The 19,977-nt window shown below is 50.3% G+C and overlaps 1 protein-coding gene across 1 annotated transcript; it reads right to left on the reverse strand.

The window, feature by feature from the left end:
• Positions 1–4,940: 4,940 nt before the first annotated feature.
• Positions 4,941–19,726, reverse strand: TGM4 (transglutaminase 4). The gene is given in 15 exon segments (XM_082015020.1): positions 4,941–5,220; positions 5,699–5,835; positions 6,341–6,510; positions 7,679–8,026; positions 8,696–8,947; positions 9,788–9,891; positions 10,152–10,290; positions 10,807–10,981; positions 11,531–11,638; positions 13,047–13,165; positions 13,807–13,936; positions 14,262–14,377; positions 14,521–14,700; positions 19,267–19,315; positions 19,317–19,726. Coding segments are annotated over 15 exon segments (2,358 nt in total). The 5' UTR covers positions 19,506–19,726; the 3' UTR covers positions 4,941–5,078.
• Positions 19,727–19,977: the final 251 nt, after the last annotated feature.

Consider the following 19,977-nt stretch of genomic DNA (forward strand, 5'->3'; position numbering starts at 1 on the left):
ATATCATCATGAGCATATCGGACGCAGCTGTAGATCTGATGCCTCTCTTACATGATGCAGAAGATGGGCATAGAAAGTCATGCCCGTAGCAGTAGCCTTTAAAAAAAAAAAAAAAAAAAAATTAAAAATTCTTAGTTCCTTATTTCTACATGGAGAAGACCGCCAGAAAGAAATGTCACTGCCCAAATTTGATGGATCTGTTATTTAAATACAATCAAAATGTTTGCTTTACTAAAAGTGATGTTCTTGGAGGGAGAATGAATCAGAATATTGACTGACCAAGGCTCCGGTCCCTTTTTGAAGCCTCCACTTCCCACCTGTACAGATTTCCTCACCTCCCAGCGGGCATCCGGCTTGCATTGTGATTTGTCTTTGACAGTTTGGTAAATGGAAATTGTGTTCTTAAATATTTGCTCTTAACTGGCACAGAGTAGGCTTGGTCTTATGTCAGCTTCTAGTGACAAGCCTAGGTACAGCTGTGGTAAATTCCTAATTGCTGGAAAAAGTTGCAGTATTTTGCCTGTATCTGAACTATTGCAATAATGCCCAAATAAGGTGAGATTTTAAGTTCTAACTGTATTTTGTTACTCCTTGGACCAATCCAAAAAGCAGTGGGCGAAGAGGTCCATGGTTCCAAAAGGGATGGCTTTTAAGAAGGCATCTCTTTACCATAAAAATCAACAGCAACTGATACCAAAATAAGTCACTGAGATGGAGATTCAGATTGTCCATGAATTTGGTCTTGGTTTAGGGTTTTGTTGTTAAATTTGGGGACGAAACTCTCAGTAATGCAGGACATCTGTCTTCATCGTTAACTAGAACTTGAATAACATCCTGGCTATAGATAGGCAGTTTTGCATGTGCTACAGCGGTTGGTGCCCAATTATCTGCTATAAATGTGAGACAACCCAACACTCTTCTCTTCTTGCAGGGTATTGAGCGTCTCAAAAATCAGAAGCCAACCTGGGAGAAGATCAGCGGCTGGGAAGGAATGAAGCTGGCGTTCGGTGGTGCCTTCTCCTTGGGTTGGTTCAACCCTTTTTCGAACCTCAACTGCGAGAGCCCAGCGCCGGCCGAAGCGGTGACGGCAGCTCCTGCGTCTGCAATAATGACCCAAGAAGAAATCGAGCAGTTTCTTGCTCGAGACGTTGCTGTCCAAGTGTTACATGAATAAGCAAAGCACCCTCTGCGATGTCAGGAGCAGCTTTCGGTTGTTTTTGGTTTTTTTTTTTAATAACTACTTGTGCTGGAGATTTAAGGGGTTGTTTTTTAACATACTTTTGGTGCATTGAAAAATTCAGGAGTATTTATCTGGAAGCCAGGTACAGCACTAGCAGAAGCAATGCAAATCTCCAGAGAAAGCTTTGTAAGTGATGAGATTCATAAGCTCCTTGTCGGACCTGCGTCAACTTCTTTCCTGAGCTTTTCTTACTTGGCCTTTAAGGAAAGTTTATAATTGTCAGGTAGATTGGTCCCGGCTCCCGGAAATGTGCAGTCTTAAGGAGTCTGGTTAGTCTTTTGTTCTTACAGCCTTTTGGGGAGACCAAATGATAAGCCTTGCACAATGGCCAGATTAACCCAGCTCTAAAGGTTTTCTTGAAAAAGGCATCCTTTTTAGCTCATCCTGTGGATGCTGCTTCTGGATTCTGAAAGCTGCTGGTGCTCAGGTCTTGGCAGAGGTGGGGTATGGGGCTACGGACGCAGCAGATGGGCGAGCTCGCCCTGGGTGCAACTCCTTTGGGCTCCGAAATATCTCCAAGGGTGAATTTCAACCCCCTGTGCTCGTGGGGCTGCCCAAGGCCGGTGGCGCTTGCCTGAGCGGCGCCGGCGCCGGTGGGAGCGTTCGCCCGTGACCAGCGGCGCCGAGAGCGGGCAAATGTTGGCCGGGCTGTCAAGCTGCGGGTGGGGGGAAGCTTTCGCCCCGGGGCTGCGGTTCCTTAGCAGGCAGGAGGTGCGGAGCGGGAGCTGCCCGGCTGAACTCTGCAGCCCAGAGTTTTTTCCCTTTCCTGTTGTTTCCCTTAGCTTAATTGTCAGTAAATTTTGCAGGATATTAGAGATGTGCTCCGGGTTTTCCCCCCACAGGACATGTTGACTTTATTACCCCTCAAATTGCTTCCTCTTGAAAGTAAGAGAAAGGCATTTTGGGGATGAAACCATGGTATTGTGAAAGACCTATATGAAGTTTTTGTTGTTTATAGAAACAATACCAAATGGAATTTGTGCAAGATTTTTTTTTTTCTTTTTTTCCCCCCCGAAAAAGCTTCTTAATATGGTTTGACATTCAGGGCTACTGTGGAGGGGTGGGATCCTCTCCTGGACTTGTCCTCTGCCACAGCAGTCCCTTTTTCTGGCAAAGGGACTGGGAACAAACGCAGTGCCGTGACTGTTAGAAGCACAGCTTGGCTAAAACCCAGGGGGGGTCTCCCAACAGATGTCCCATCCCCTTATCCCCTCTGGCTGTCTCCTCTTTGTCAATGAAAAATAGATTTCGAAAAAATCATGGAACTGAGGATTTATAAAAACCTTTCAGGTGAAGGGAAACACCCTGAATTTGGGGGGAATTGAGGTGTCCTCTCATGTCATTTAGACACGAGGTCTTGAATGTCTTTGCCCTGTGCAGCAGTGTGGTGGTGAGGGAAGAAGCTCTCCTGCTTCTGCACCAGCCTGCGTTCCTCTGTCAGCGTCCCACGGGAAAGGGCCATCAGGGACATATGCGGATCTGTAAGGGATTTCCTATAGGGAGCGATAGGGATGTTGAAGGAGGAAAAGTAAAAGTGCCTTTTTTAGCTCCTCTTTTCTAATTTTGGCTTGCTGCTCTGCATCCAGTTGACATCCCTGCCTCCGGTGGCATGTCCACAGCAGGAATGGTGCCACAGGCTCCTTGGGGGGAGAAACTAGTTAATGGCTGAAAAATCACCTTGTGGCAGGCGCGTGGGGACATCAGCTCCGGAGAGACACCCTCGCGCCGCGTTTTGGTGATGCCAACCCCACTTACACAGCTTCAGGTGGGCACAGACGGAGGCAGCGTATTTCCTCCTCCACTCTCCAACCTGGTCCACCTCGTCATGAGAACAGGCGGCCTTTGTTTCTGTGTCCCACCTCTCGTGTTGTTCCTCAGGCGCTGGCATTTCTGGGCTTTGGATTTTTAATAGCTGAAGCCGAAAAGCAGCATGAAGAAAAAAAAAAAGCAGGGGTGAGAGCCGGAACAGCTGTCCCCCCTTCCCACAGCGCAGTTGTGGTCCGAGGGAGAGACGGGGACGTGTCTCTACGCTCTGGCATAAACCTCCTTCTTGAATGACTACCTGGTGGCTTGAGACCAAATGTGATTTTCATGAAATTGAAACCAAACCCACTGTTTTCCTTTCCTTCCCTCCATGCACTCCTTGCTCCTTGTTAAATCATGCCTTCGTCTTCGGGCTGTGCCGCTGTGGTCCCGGCTGGCTCACCGGCCCCCAGGGAAGGTGCCCCTCGAGACCGTGCTTGTGGTGCCACCAACGCGGGGGGCCGGGCAGGACGCTGCCCTCGCACCGCTCGGTGCGGCATGGTCCGCCGGAGATCACTGCTCCGGCCTGAGGTGCTAATGGGTGATGGACAGGGTCGTGGCAGATGTGGGAAGCGTTCTTGTACTTCTTCTCCGGTGCCTTCTACAGCAGGTTTTCTATGCAAGTGAAGAATTTATGCCTCTTGGAAATATATATATTTTTCTGTTTGTAACTCCCTTTTATGCCTCTGGTCGCTATTGTACTTATCAGAGAACTAATACTTCATCGGCCAAGGACCACCTTGGGCACCTTCTCGGCAGGCACCATGCACGCGGACCCTGCACCCGCTCTGCCTGCGGAGAGGGGCTCCCGCTCTGGGCCCTGCCGCCACGGGAGGTGGCCTTGCAGGGACCCAGCACTGCCGTGGGCGCCGGGACGCAACGGGGGCCAGGGCAGCCTGACCCGCTGTTTGTGGCCCCACAGCCACCTGGGCGCTCCTCTGGGGGTTCCCCAAATCTTTGAAACACAAGGGAGTGGTCCAAACCTTTTTTTTTTTTGCCTTTTTCCCTCCTCCCTTTTTATGGGCTGGCACATAACCAGGTGTAGTCACCATTCCTTTTTCCACTCTACAGCCCTAATGCTTGAGCATTTGCTTTTTAAATAAACAAATAAACAAATCCCTTTACTACTGTGTGGCTCCATCTCCTCTTTCCTCGCAGAAACGCTGGAAACCCCAGTGCCTGACTGCTGCTGGCAAGGGTGCAGTGGGGCAGAGCAGCCCCTTGCCGCCGGTGGGCTCAGGAAGCGCTGGGGTGTGCTGCGCAGTGGTGGGCTCCAGCTGTGCACAGCTGTTGCCTCCTTCAATGTGACTACGGCTGGAAGAGCTCCAGACGTACACCGCCATCAAGGTCCTATCTGTAATCCAGCAGCATTCGGGGTGGAAAAGGAAGGCTAGAGGTTATTCATCTCTAGGGAAGCACTGGTAATGCTGCTGGAGGTGGTACTTCTTCCAAAAATACCTGAAAACCCTCAAAAGAAATTGTGTGGGATAGGAACAAGTATGAAAAATGGAGGTTGGAGGGACTGTGCCAGGTTCGCTCTTTTTGTTGTCTAAAGACAAAAAGAGGCACGTGCCAGTACATTCCCCAGCTTGCTTAAAATGTTTCTGGAGCTGCAGCCGTGGTGCAGTGAGGTCCTTGTGTGGCCTCTGGTGTAGGACCACGGCGTTGCTGGCCCTGGCAGCCAAGGGGCTGCAAAATGCCCCCAGGCTCACACCCACCGCTGGCCGAAGCCAGCACCGTTGTGAGCTCTGGTCCCTGGCCTGAGGCTGGAACGTCCCCTCACGGGTTCGGAGCCATCCCAGCCCGGCCATGTCATACAACCCGATGACACAGTCTATTTTAACAGCCTTTATTGAATCACAATTAACACAGCTGTGCCCTTTAGATCAGTTTAATTCCCTTAGCTTAATGGGAATTTTGCTGTTTTACTTTGAGAGCACCACCCAGCTCTCGAGGAGGCAAGAAGTGCCTGAGACACACAGCGGTGCTACGCATTTAATAAGGCCACCGCTTACACTCCACCGAGGCACCGATCCTACTCGGTGATGGTGATGGTCTTCTCCACAGAGATCCCTTTGATCTGGGTCGAGGTCAGCTTGGCTACCATTTTCTTCTCTCCTAGTCTCGTCGGAGTGCATATTATTTCAGACTTAATGATCCTACCAGGCTGTACATCCCTAAGCAGAAAGAAAAAATAAATAGTCCCAGCATGAGTTATGATTCTTTCAAATCATTTTGCTTAAAGAAATAGCCACCGCATGTGTTTAGGGTGGGTGTTCCCCTTCTCCTGTGACCAACGGGCAGCAAGCAGGGCTCAGCACAGCAGCGCTGGCTGGTAGTCCCAGAGATCCTGGGAACCTTCCCCAGGCTTTCCTGTACTGCTGAAACACTAAATTTCGGCTCTGAAGGAAGCATCTGTGTTCACACTGCTCAGGTAGCACCCAGCATCACCGCAGGAGCGTGGGGAGAGCCCCTGTCGTGCCCAAATGCCCTGAGCACGCCAACCTCTGTGTGGGTCTTTCTGCTGTGCGGACTGAGTATAGCTTGCAAGGGGCCCTGCTACTCCAAATCCCCTAACAGCTTATTTAAGGGAAATTAAAAAAAAAAAGAAACAAAGCAGAATCCTGCCATGCTCATTTCATACTGGGCTCATACCCCTCATCAAATGTTGACATCTTAAATATGCCCAGGCCCTCCACCAGCAGCTTGCAGTTGTCCAGGGGCATGTTCAGCGTATTCTTGAAGATGAAGGCACAGGCAAACTCCTTGTTCAGTTTGGCTGTTTCTGGCATCTGGCAGAGGAGGAGAGAGAGAAACAAACCCAAATGCCAGGGATCAGAGAGGTAATAAAGATGCTGGAGCTGCTGCCAGTTTGCTCCTCACCACCAGCATGGTGGGGATGACCCCCCATATCCTTTCCACCCTCCCGTGGCATTGTGTGCTCTGTCCCACCGGCTGTTTTCCCAGCTCTCCTTTCTGGCTTCTCAACACAATTTTTCCTTCAGGAGGTAGAGCTGTGGGGTCAGAGATGGGCCCCATACAAACCGTCCTCTTCCATGCCCTTCCCTTCAGCAGCCTCTGCCTGCCCATTTTAGATGAGGCAATAAAATCTTCATTTCATGGCTGCTTTCAACCTTCAAATTAAGGTTGAATAGCCAAATAAAACGCCAAGGACCGAGCATCCCCGGAGGCAGCTGTTTGGGAGATCCCCCCCAGGAATGCCAACACCACCATGGTGTTACAGCGAGCAGGGCTTTAACCCTTGTCCCCGAGGAGCCGCGCTGGCAGCTGCCTCACCTGGACAGTGATGGGGGGGTACTCAAAGCTCATCGTCATCTCCTTGGTGAGCTTCTCATCCGTTCCCTGGACCTCGGCCATGGCCGTGATGTGGATGAGCATTTCGTCTTGCAGCGAGGCCAGCATCTTCATGTACACGTCGGCTGCGATTTTCAGAGGGACCTGCATCTCTGCGGGAGGGAAAACACAACTTGGTGCTTCACCAAATACCCATGAACTGGATGGCAAATTTGGCTCTGGTGGCTGGTGCCCCAGGGTGCAGGATGAGGCGTATTTGCCGAGACCACCCTGCTTGTGGCCCGCCCTGGGGGCCCTGCGGGGGGAAGCCGCAGCTCGGCGAGTGGTACCAACACACGCAGCCCGCAGGACGGGCGGCCGAGCCCGCACCATCTCCCCGCCAAGCCGAATGCTGCCTCAGGCCCACATCTAGCGTCTCAGCAGCCCTCATCCCCGGCTGCCCCAGCACTCAGGAGGAGGCAGAGGAGCGCGAGGTTGGGTACATTTAGGCCCATGTCCCCCGGGCTTTCTCTGAGGCACTGCTTGCTATAAAATTAGCAGCTTTCCTTTCACTTCAGATTTTATCTTAACCGCCTGGACAAACTTCCAGTGGCTTGGAAAAGCCCTAGAGTCAGCAGCACTGAAGCCTGAACATTGCTTTAGCCACAAGGCTTCCTGGCTTCGGGGAATCAAACAAAAAGCCTGTCCTTATCTCTAAAAGTACGCAGCTACCTTTGTGTCCTACCCTGCTGCATTTTGACAGCCAGGGTATGCACAGGAAAACACTCAGCAGGCACTAGCAGCAAAGATTTTTTTTTTGCGAGAGTGAGTCACGCTTGGAATGAGCAAGTGCTGTTAATTATTCATCACTCGTTAGTCTCTTCTTTAGCAAATTTCAGTCACGTTGCTGGGGATCAGATGTGCAACCCAGGTCGCTCAAAGATAGGCAATGAAGAGCAAACAGCTCTTGGTATCTGCCAGGCAGGCAGCCACGAGGTTGAAATTTTCTTGGGCCAGGAATTCCAAAAATAACACTCATCAGCATCACCACCAGCTGATCAACATTAGAGTGGCAAGCACAAGAACAAAAAAAGGCTGAAAATTCCAGCCATCTAAATGTTTTGGTCTTCATGTTTTGGTCACCGCTACAGTGGGATCCCGGTCTATAACTGAGACTCCCAAATGTAGTAACAAGAGAGGTAGGTAGCAAGCAATTTCTGTTCTTCTGCTGTACAGAGCCATGCACTGACCTATAGCGGAGCTGTTGTGAACCAGCTTGAGTGAAACCCCAGACTGCCACAGTAAATAGCCCACAGAACACAGCAAGCTTTCCGTGCCTACCAGATTTGCCTTCAAGCTTGACTGTCTCCTTGACACATCCAAGGCTGGCCTCAGCTTTCCCAGTATAGGACTGCAGTTGGCAGGAGCCAGCAAGATTGACGGTCCAGCTCCCAGGAGCAGAGGTCTTCACTGTGATGACTAGTTCAAGGGGGTTGCCAGGATGCAAAGCTTCCTTATTGGTTATCTCAAGCTGGAGCCCCGTCTTGGAGATTGCCTCACACAGGACCTCAGGCTTGGAGTCCACGTCATCCATGGGCACAGTCGCAGCGAAGAATGCACGAGGTGCCATTCCTGGTGGGCGTATGAAGGAGGAAGCTCTCTGCATGGCCCTCCTTTCCTCTTTGGAGCCTGGATGAACACAAAAGGTGGGTGATAGCTGTATCTCAGTCTCCTCATCCAGAGCTACCTTCCCTTTATTTATGCCTCTGCTGCTGAGCAGAGAGGATGTCAGGGCATCTCCAGCCTCTGCTCAGGAGGCTCAGTAGACCCTCTTGATTTATGCTACCACTGGATCTAACTGCAGCATTTAGACTGGAAGAATTTCCTGAAGGATACACTTCTAGAAGATGGATACTCTTAAGTTTTTCAGCCTAATATTTTCCCACTCCTCACTGGGAAGGGTTTAGCGGTCTAGCACAACACGGCTGGATCTGAGAACCGGAGGGAGGGAATGTTTGGTTTGTGTTTCCAATATGGTCAGGAGAATGGAAAGACTAAAAGAAGAATGAAGAAATCGAGCAACGGTGAATCCGACCACTAGGTTGGTCACTCAGCCCGTTTCTTTCACTGCCTGCAAGCTTGCTCGCACCTGTCCCTACAGAGCAGCCTATAGGTGTCACTGCGGGCATGAAGATGCCCAGGAGCGGCGCTGCCTCCCCCAGGTCTCAGGACCTTACACGAGGTTTGCGACTGCAGCTACCCCTGTGGTTTTCTCCTAGAGAAAACACGTGTTGTGGGGTGACCTAGATGGCCAGGGGTCCCCTCTTTGGCACTACTTCAGAGGATGGGGGCAGTCACCTTCAGGGAACTTGTACTGCGCGGTGATGTCTTCCCGCTTGTCCTGCCCCACAGCTTTTGTGCTTATGTTCAAGCCGATGCCTTGGGTCTCCGTGCTAATCCTGGTGTACTTGTCCTTGCCATTCACCTTCCTGACGACCCAGTAGACTTTGTCAGCATTCACTTCCGCGTACACAAACTTGCTGTCGAAGGGCAAATACACATCCCCTTCTCGGATAGCCTTCAGCGGGCATGGACCACACTGGAAAATACCTAGAAAGCGCATTACACACCATTTGTGTTTCCAAATATGAGCAGAGCCTCCAATTTTTGTTGCACCCTCAGACCCACTACCAGGGAATTTGGTACAGGGAATTTGTGGCCGTGGTAGTTGACTCTTAATAGTAAATATTTCTCTAACACAGTGATGAACTCCAAAAGCCCCCATGCATCCCATTTTGGGATTTTTATAGATGACAAAGGTCTGGTAAGAGCTTTTATGTGTTTCCCCTCACTTAAGTAATTTTAAGGTTTGAAAGTCATGGCTCGGTGATGGAGTCAACCGAGTCCAGCCACCTGTGTTTAATCTGGAAATACCCCACTTTCTGCACAGCCTTGAGGATTAATGTTTTCTTTCATGCCTCCAAATACCTTGTATCCATGCTTGGAAGGGTAGTCACCAACTTTGGCAGTCAATCCTCTCATTTACCAATGAACGGACTCATGACTTCCTCAGGAAAGCTCTACAGAAAGCATCTTTACTGTGGAAAGCTGTGGCACCTCTTAATACAGACTGCTTTGTCCTCAGCTTCACCACAGAAACCAGAGGATGGTGGAAAGAGAAATTAGCTCTGATTTCCAGCTATGTGCTCTAACCTCTGAAATTACATTCATGTCCCCACAGTGTTCTGCAAGGTTGGTTTTTTGCCTGCCATTCCTCCTGTCCTAGGCTGAGATGGTAGGAGTGAGACCTCCAGCTTTAGGATGAGACTGCCCAGGTGTGTGAAGATGTGCACGGGATGTTTGTGCTTTGCTGACAGGGGACCATGTTTTTCATATGAAACTCCCAACTCCCTTGGGAGCTGCAGAAGAGCCTTTCTAAGCGAATCCTACCTTGACTTTGCTCCTGAGGGGTTGAATCGATTGCCTGCCAGCCATCAAACCCTGCCGGCAGGTCTGTCCGCTTCATCCAGACGTCATTCCACACGTGGAAGTTCCTGTATGCATTGAGGTTAGAAAGAAAAGGAGTGAGCTGTTACAGCCAGAAGAGTCGTGATCTCCTCCCTTAATCCTTAAATAAGGGCAGGTTTAATGGGGATTTGCCTGTAACCCTGTGAAACCCCACGCTTCCTCTCTCTCTCTCGGGCAGCAAACCTGAAGCAGTAGGGAAATTCTTGAAAGAATTGCTGGGGCTGGGAAATGTGCCGCTGCGGGGCAGCACGGTAGGGTAGGAAGTATTAGCCCCCTTTGACAGTACCAGACGGAGTCGAGGGACATCGAGTTCAGCTTTTCTCCAGATTCGTTCAGGTAAATATCAACTGTCAGGTTCTCCTCCGTATCGTGTGCTGAGCTGAAATTACTCACGCAGCGGGACGGGATCCCCAAGCAGCGCATGACTGCAGCACAGACAGACAAAACACAGGGTCACAAAATCACTCAGGTTGGTGCCTCTGGGGATCATCTTGCCCAACCCCTCTGCCCTCCCAGGGTCCTCCAGAGCAGGTGCCCAGGACCCTGTCCAGACAGCTTTTGAGTATCTCCAAGGCTGGATACTCCACAACCTCTCTGGGCAACCTCTGCCAGTACTCGGTCACCCTCACAGTGAAAAAAACTTTTTTCCCATGTTCAGACAGAACCTCCTGTGTTTCAGGTTTGTGCCCATCACCTCTGGTCCTGTCACTGGGCACCACTGAGAAGAGCCTGTCTCTATTTGCCCCACTCCCTCCCACTGGGTATTTATAGGCATGGATAAGACCCCTTGAGCCTTCTCTTCTTCAAGCTGAGCAGTCCCAGCTCCCTCAGCCTCTCCCCACATGACAGCCCCTGCCACCTCTGGCACCCAGAGGCACGGTAATTTGGCTTACTAGCACAGCAATTAGGATATCGGAGAAGGGAGACAGTTCACTGTTTACCTGTAGTGAGGACTCCTGAGAAGACCCAACATTGACCATAACACACCGGCGTCTTCGTTTTGTAATACTTCTGCAAAATTGAGACGCTCCCAATCCAATCCATAGGGGAGGTCCCATTGTTGTAATTCCCTGACCAGTTCCCCATCAGGACACCGTTGTCATCGTTGGCATTAACCTGTGGTCACACCCATATGCAAAGGAGAAAAATATGGGGATGAGGCTGAATGAGGCTTAAACCCCAGGGTCTCTGCTTACCCTGTGGCTCCCCAGGTGCTCCACAGCCCTGTGGCACCCAGCAAGGCTGCTGGTGCTGGATGGGGGCTCCCCTGGTTGGAAACCCTCCACCAGGATATCTAGAGGTGCACCGCTCCTCAGGGCAGCCAAAATGCACTCTGTATCTTGTATCTTAAACCCCAGGGCTCTAAGAAGGGTCCCGCTAGAGAGACCAGTTGCCCCCCCAAAACACAAGCCTTGTGTTGGCCCTGCTGATGCTGAGGAAGGACAGCCACTGGGGCAACTGCAAGCTTTGGAGATGGGGAGATGCTGTATTTCGCTCGCCTCTTCCCTCCACCCAAAATGCCTCTGGCTCTTTCCTTGCAGTTTCCCAAAGGAACCCATTTCAGATGCATCCTGAAATGGTGTTCGAGGCCTCAGCGAAAGAAGAGCAAGTAAGAAGGAGGAGGGAAAGCTGGAGGGGCAAAGCATTTCTCCGAGAGAGGCGTACCAAAGCAGACATAGCTCTGGACACAGACACGGGGTCCCTTCTATTGCTCAGCTTGAGTTTGCTGTTGTCCAGCAGATACATGCAGGCGTCCAAGATGAATTCCTCAAACTGTTTTGGAGAGAAAGCGGAGACATTTTTATACGTTGCTCTAAAGCAGAATTTGCTCAATCACCACAAAGTACTTGGAGGAAACTGTCTGACTAGTCCTAACTTCTAAACTTCCTTTACGATATTGAATTTCCAAGCCTACGGGGCTTCCCAAAGCTATTCTCTCCAAAGAAAGGTTTAAATGAAACCCCACCTTGGCAGACAAAAGCCCATCTCAGGTGTCCTGCAAACACAGTTGTAACCTGACCCAGCAATCTTTACTCCTGTGAGTAGTCCTAAATCACCTATGTCATCTCCCTGCAGCCCTGCAAATTACTCACAAGAGTAATGAAAATTTAAGAGCGCTACAGATATTCAGTCTATTGACATATGTACAAAATGAACCCAGGGAGGTGGGGGGAAGGTACGTAAATGCAGATTATTATAGCAAAAGATTCCTAATTAGTAATTGCTCATAAAGCTCCCTGAGGTCCAATTCACAGAGATGTCAAACACCCAATCCAACAAAGCTTGGCAGAATATCAATATCAATTCTCATTGCTTAACAGCAGAATAAATATTAGGATAGGAACAGCCCTATGGACAGTGCCCTTTGGTCCCTTCATGGAAAAGGCATTAGCACAAGCACTTTTGTTGGGCTATCTGCACCCTGCACCTTGAGATCGCAGACTTACAAAATAAAACCAACAAAAAAGAAAAAAAAAAGCCCCAAGATTCCAACATTTTTTGGTGTGGAAGTCTGTCTGGATAGGGTACAGCATGCTCAGTTTGGGTGCCGGAGTGAAAACCAACCTGCTCTGGCATCCACCTCTTATCTCTAGCCCGAGCAAGTTTGTCGTACCACTCCACTTGGAGTTATCTCAGAGGCAGCGTGGAGGAACTCCCTTCCTGAGAGGGCGGGCTGATTGTGTCCTGCACCCAACAGTTCACCTCGCAGTGATGATGACACTTGAACAATGACAACCTCTGCCAGTGCTTTTGCCCTATTTTTTCCCGATCATGATGCAACAGGTAAATAATCAGATTTTTTTCCTGCCCGCTCTCTTCACGGCTCATGAGCTGCTTACCGACAGCTACTGTGTTGCATGGGAGCGAGGAGGACCCCTTACGGGAATTTTTTCAACCAGAAATGTTTTGTCCCCAATTTCCACATCCTTTGCCAGGGGCCTCATGATCTGATGATAAACATGCCATTAAACCCCGATCTCAAACTGTGGCCTGGGAAAATACTTAAGCACGCAGATTACTCGAAGCAGGTGAGCCCTCCCAGTGAAGCCGGCAGGATTATTCAAGCGCTTTGAGCTATTCATGGGCTTAAACTCTTTATAGGTCTGATTCATTGAACCGAACGCCTACGGCAGAAAGAGTGAATAAGGGTAATAACACCGACGAGACAGCTGCGTTTTACCTGCCCGAAATTCCAGGGTCTACCGTATATGTTGTATGCAGACCCAACATAGATGTAGCCTGTATCGTTGAGCACGTACTCCTTTCTCTGCGCCTCATCAGCCAGGAAGACGACATCACCTGGAGCAAAAAACCCCTCAGATGTTTGCACACACACTACATGAAGTTTTCCTTGAAAGCTAAACTGGGGGAGCCGGTGGTCTGTAACATTCACACCAAATTATGACCGTGCAGCACTTGCATTCTTTTTCCTGCCTTGGAAGAATTTCCTCTAAGACTAAGCTTTATTTTACTCCTGTAGGTCTATTGCTATATGACCACTGTTTTATTTTAGTGAAACACTTCATTCTGAACAAACACTTTAGTGGACTAGGTAGACAGCAGAGGGAACTGGGGGACTAATGCTGGCCAACAACACAGGTTTTTTTGTTTGTTTTTTTTTTTACGTGGATTTTAAGCCAAGCCAGTCCACTCAGTTAACCTTTGTGCTGGCCTCGGGAAACAGAGAGGGGTGACACAGAGACGCAAATACAGGTGACAGAAAGATGCCCCTTAACCCGGCACCGGGGACTTCCCAGCGAGGAGCTGGCTCATTGCTCTCACCCAGCTTCCTGCTGGCTCTGTGAGGATGAGGCTTGTGGTGTTTTAGGGAGAAAAAATGATGTATGTGGGAAAGAGAGGAGGATAAATGTGAGGAAAAGCTCCCCTGAGGACAATCCCTGTCAGCAGCAATTATCACCCTCGGTTGTGAGACCACTCACCTTCACACCAAGGATTGAACAGAAGGTAGACAGCATTGTTTTCGGGCTTGTAAATGTTAGTCCCAGTCTTCACGTTCACGGTGTATTTTCCTACCAGGGCCATGGGCGAGCTGGTGACAGACAGCAGGCACTGGGGAGGTGACAAGGAGAGATGGCATGACAGACCCTCCACGACAGCCACAGGCACGGCACAAGCACGGCACCGCGGGACCGGCACGAGCGCTGAAGCTGGCGGCCACGGGGGGCTGTGCAGGTGGAGAGGGGAAGGCAGCGGGATGGGGCACGTCCTGCACGTGCAGCGGGGGAGCAATGAATTAAAGAGGGCAAGGCTGCTGCCCACCTAAAATGATAGAGCTAAGGGAAAGCAGGACAGGGGTGTGGGGGATTTGCTCTGTAGCTCCCGATGGGCTTGGCACTGCTGCCTTCCGTGCGGGAGCTCTGCCCACGGGCTCTACCTCCTTGCCGCTGCTCTTGACGATGGAGATTTGCCACCCACTGGAGTCCTGCTTCTGCTTCAGGGAAAATGGCTTCAGCGACAGCAGGGTCCCCACAGCTTTAACTGGCTTTTTGCCTGGAAACAAACCCAACATGAGATGTGGGAGGCTTGCACGGGTCTGCAATAACCGCACGGTGCCTGGCGGCAGGAACGGGCAGCCGGAGGCTGCCGGGGCTCTCTCGCTTTGCCCAACAGCCGCAGAGGGGGGACCTGCTTACCGATGCCGAAACGCAGCACCAGCTTGTCGGCAGCCTTCAGCTCCCTGCTGAAGCTGAGCTGCAGCTGGAAGGCCTGCCCGCGCCGCACCACCAGGCTCTTGGTGTTGTACGCATCCGTGTGGTGCTGGCAGGAGTTCTGGCTCTTGAGAAAGTCGATCCCAGTGACTTTCAGGTCGGCCCCTGGAAAGCCGTTAGCAGAAAGGGAGAAAGGGAGAAAGAAACAAAAAGAGAGATTGGTGGTAAATTGCTCAGTAAGGACAGTTTTCTTCTTCTTAATGCTGTGAGTCATCAAAACATCTAAGTGTCCAGTGATCTAGCACAAGGAAACACGTTGAGGATCACCACAATTAATGGATGGTACAAGAGTTTTTATATAAATATATAAAAAATAGAGTATTATATCATATCACATAATATAATATAGTATAGTATAGTGTATATATACAATATACATAACCATCTAGAACAAATATAACAAATATAATATGATGTAATACAAAATAAATACTTAGCGTATGTATGTAGAGATACAGAGAGAGACATGTCGCTGGGATGGGTTACAGAGGCTGCTGGTGGTGGGCGTGCTGCAGCAATCCACCCAAAGCAGGGACGAGCGCCTGCGTCGCCCTCCGACTATTCGGCCCCGGGGCTGCTGCAGAGTGCCTCTGCCTCCCTCCCTCGCTGCCCAGGGAGCCCGAGGGATGTTTGGCCTCTGAGGTGGCCCTGGGTGAGTGGGGAACAAGTGGCCTGAGGGAGGTGGCAGCAGCGTGAGGACTTCTGCTCTTGCCAGCAGCCAGGCACCCAGCTGGCATCCCAGCACCCCCGCGCACAAGCAGCTGCCTGCGCGCACCCTCGGGGCCGCTTCCTCAGCACCCAAAAGGCTGCAAATGGGATCTCACTGCTTTGGCAATCCACGTCTGCTGGCCCACTGCCTGCCCTTGCACGCTGCCAGCTGGCCGGGAGGACAGCAGCCATGAGCCACCTCCACAGCCCACCACGGGCCAGGAAGATGGCATGACTGAAAGTTTTGCTGCAATACTGAAAGTCTTGTTTCTGAGAAAGTCTTACTTGCCTCTCGAAAGCGGAACGGGGACAGCGCGTCTGTATCTGATCGCCGCAGCAGCTGCAAGGCAGCTCCACTCCCCCGGGCATCTTGCATGGGAGCCCACCAAAGGTCCTGGCCACCGCAGCACCCCTGTGGGCAGTGCCCATGGTCCTGCCATGTCCCGGAGCCGTATCTCCTTGCCCTCATCTGCTCAGCTGCTTTGCTGGTGGCACCTTGTCGAAGCCAAGGCTATGACAGCAACTCCTGTTTGCTGCATGCCTGCGCCGTGCCAAACACATGGAGCATCAGCTCCTTGAGTATTACAAATGGTTCTTCTTTATTGCAGGTGTTAAAACAAGTAGTAATAGTAATAATAGTAGTACAGACAGGTGAAGAAAGCACTGCTTGCCAAGGCACATTCAGAAGTGATGGCCCCCAACTAGCAGAGGGCAGCTTAAAAATTAAAGCTCACTGTTGGGACTTTTATCTGAGTGTATTCCCCTCTGGTCAAAGACTAGCCTTATATTAGCATTGAACACATTCTTCACAATTATCAAATAATAATTAACAGTAGCTTTAATTGATCCTTACAAAACATAGCACACACAATCAAGCAAATCGAATGTGCCGAAATCGGGCTCCCCTCAGTTGCTGAGATCCCCAGTGTCTCTGGGATGCCAAGGGCCTGGGAAGTGGGGCTCTTCAGGACACTGGAGCTGATTCTTTGTGTTTCCCCCTTAAAAGTTAGTTCCAAATAATATCACATCAGTCATTAATCAACCTCTTACAAAAAAACTCTTACTCACATATTCTGCATATGTGAATCTTTGCAAGGGTTTTTTTTTTCCCCCTCCAAGGACTTGGTTTCTCCTACAACTTAAGTAACCAAAGGAAGGTCTGGGGATGGGAGCTGTAAAGCCAGAGCATGCCCGAATGTGGCCGAGCTATATTTCTAAGCACCTGACCTGTCTTGTACCTGCCCATTAAATATCCTTAAAGGATAAATACCACGTAAACAGTAGGGAGTATCAATACCTCAAAAAGACTTGGCTCATGAGTGATTCAGCTGAAGACATGGGACAGTCAGGAAATCTAAGATGGCTTATGGTGACTTAGAAATTAGCAAGTCAAAGGCATAATGGTTGAAGGGATTAATTCACCAAATGTCTTGACAGGTTTGCATGGTAACAGGCAACCGTGTTAACCTGAGTACCAACAAGAGCCATCCCTAACATCCAACTGGCTGAAATCTGCTGGTAGCTGCTGGGGCATGAGAGATGCCACAGGCAGGGTCGGATCCAGTGCAGGCTGAAATCAGTTCCACGCTTCCCACTGTCACCTGTGCCGGGCAAAGACCGCAACCTTGAGCCAACTGAACTGACCGCCCGTGGATCCCCACCGGCTTACTACCTCCGTGTATTTCTTCTTAGTAACTATATAAGCTGTAGTTATCTTAATTACACAACAGTTATCAGTGGTACAGCAAATAGACTTAAAATTGACCATCGCCTTTTGTTAAATGATTTAATTTTTGAGTGCATTTTGTTTGCTTGCTGCCAGCCAGACGCCAACCTCGGGCTGACATTTTGCGCAACAGGGTGGGGGGTGTGTGGGGTGTGTATGTCAAAAATTTCAGCTGAAATTGCTTAACCTTCTTCAGAAGGATGAAGGGGAAGTATGTCTTCCTCAGCATTAAAAAGTTTCCAGCCACCAAAACTGCTTAACCTTGTTCTTTACAGAAACCCTGGTGCTGGGCTGAGAAGAAAACAGCCCTGGTGATGGGAGAGGGCTGCGGAGGGATGTGGGAGCTGAATGCATAGGATGGATGTGGAAAAGGGCGCTGGGGAATCCATCCTTCCAGCACTTCCTAACTTAGGGACTGCATTTCCATCCCCCCTTATTTCTGGACATCACCGACGTTGAGGATGCAGAGAGAAAAACCACAAAGAACAGCTTCCTTGGAATATGCCCTACAGTGCAGAGCGCGGTGTCAAAGACCTGTCCCCACGCAGCGCTGCCCGTCAATCGCGCTGCACTTGTTCCTCTGCAAACACACCCCCGATACCCTCTGATCCGGCTGGCACAGTGTCCCACACCGAGAAAAGCCGCAGAGCGAGATGGCGGCCGACCCATTGCCACATCTGAGGGGGCTTGGCCGCAGTCCACCCTCCCCGGGCAGCCCCCGTGTGCCGCTTTCGGCTTCCCGCTCTGCCTCCTGCCCAGGGCACGGGGCCGGGCGCCCGCACGCCCTGTGCCCGGCTGCCTCCAGGTGCCACGGTTTGCCAACACGGGAATTAACGATTTATAGGAGAGCCGGGCACGCCAAGAACGCGCCCGCCCATGGGATGGAGGCTCAAGTGGCAAGAGGCAGCCCTGGTTGCACTCAGTCCTGCGGCAGGACAGAAGCAAACCCAAACCCCGAACGCCATCAGATTTTTCTTTTTTTTTTCTTTTTTTTTAGAAGAAATTTCAAGGCAGTATTTTTATTTTTGTCTCCTAGTTCCATGATTTATCACTTATAGAGCTCCTTCCTAGACTAACCCGCTGGCCCCACCGCATTGCTAGCTGCCTGGGGAAATGATCAGAGCATCAAGAGCACAGCAATCACCCACAAGAAAAATGGGGACATGAGGACTTTGTAGTGGTAAGGACCTGGGGCCTTTTTTCCACTAGGATGAGGTGGTGGGCTTTAAAAAAATATGAATACGGAGCAGAGCGTTCATAGTGTGCCTGGATTCAGTGGGAATAAGGGCTGCTCAGAAGGACAGGAGGGAAATGGGATGAGAACTATAGTTTTGCAAGAGAAAGCAAAATTTGGACACCTGCATTTACTCCTGTCCTTGCCCAATCTCCAGGCAAACACTCTCTCACATCCCGGAGATGGGAGATCACATCCCAAAGATGCTTCTGTCCAAGACTTCCTGGAAAATTTCAGCTCATCCACACCCGGAGTAGAGAGGTGTGAAATGGAGGGTCTCAGAGTGGTGTCAGGACACCCTTCCCCTCCTGACGGCTGTGGGGACCTGCTCCCAGCTCTGCTGCAGGCACCACCCAGCCCGCAGCAGAGCTGCTCGGCTATGCCCCAAACCCCAGGGTTTTGGGGCATCCTGGGGTTGGGCTGGCCCCAGGAGCACAGCCAGCTGAGGTGGTTCAGCAGCTGCTACAGGAGTGACTCAGGCACCTTTCTAGGTAGGTGCAGGATCTTCTGACAATAGGGCAGGCAGGATGGCCATGGGATGGAGCTCAAGTCCAAATAAAGCTCCTTTTCAGTTATTTTGAAACTTCAGTCAGATGGTATCAGCCATCACTAAGAAGCAATAATTTACACGATTAAGTAGCCTGAAAGAAAGAAATTCCTTTCACCTTGACACAGAACAAGTTTTAAAAAGCTGCATCTTTCCCACTATCACCAATAGAATCTTCTTGTCTACAGGTTGATGAAAAGTGATGAAAAGTGAGTTGCATTTTTCAGTTGATTTACCGATCTGTCAAAACCAGAATTTGCACAGTCAGAGCAAACCTATCCCCCATGAGCAGTGGTAGCATCGAAATACCTTTCCTCAAGGTGTCAACCACAGCACTTAGAGAAACTCACTTACTGAGAAACCCCCCACATCTGCTGGAGCTTCCATCCTCCCAGCAGGAGAACTACCAACCTTCACATCTAACATAGGCTATCGTATGGAGCATTAAAAACTCACCAGTGTTACCGGTCATGGTTCCTGTTGGCGTTTCAGCCCGAGCTGCCTGCGATGCCAGCAGCTTCCAAGCTCCTGAGTAGCCTCTGCCACTTGCTTCTGAGCGTGGAGAAGGAAGACAAGCTGCGCTTTTTATGAGTCTTGCTCTGAGGTGTCAGCAGGTCCACTGCCAAGGGGTGGTGTTTAGAGAAAGGAAGTTCCCATGGAAAAAAAAAAAAACACCTACAACTCCCTCTGCACATAGTCAGACCCTGAAAAACAGCAAAACTTAAATCCCAACTCACATGGAAGGTGGATTTGCACAATCAGATGACAAGTGGACAGACCCTTCACTGACAAACAGTAAAATCATGGGCTAGATGAGTAACAAGAATGCACCTATGCCTTAACATCCAGGTTACCGGGACTGCGACTCGAGGGCTAACTTTACAAGGCAGCCCACCAACATTTAATCCTTAGGAAAACCGAGTTCCCCATTAGGACCAGTCTAACCTTCTTTGAAGTTAATGAGATATTTGTCATCACGTTTGGGACAGAAGCACTTGAAGCTGTGGGCTAAAATCCAACGTTTACATGTGTGGGTTGGAAAGCCCAAGGATCGTGGTGCTGGCCTCCTCTCCACGGAGTCAGGTGGATGCCGGGGGAGATAGCCCAGGGAGAGCGCTGGGAGGGAAAGAGGAGAAACAGGCCATGTCTGGGAGGAGAAGAAACATG

This window comes from Phaethon aethereus (genome assembly GCF_964289735.1).
Source record: "Phaethon aethereus genome assembly, chromosome: 2".
In the NCBI taxonomy this organism is placed as follows: domain Eukaryota; kingdom Metazoa; phylum Chordata; class Aves; order Phaethontiformes; family Phaethontidae; genus Phaethon; species Phaethon aethereus.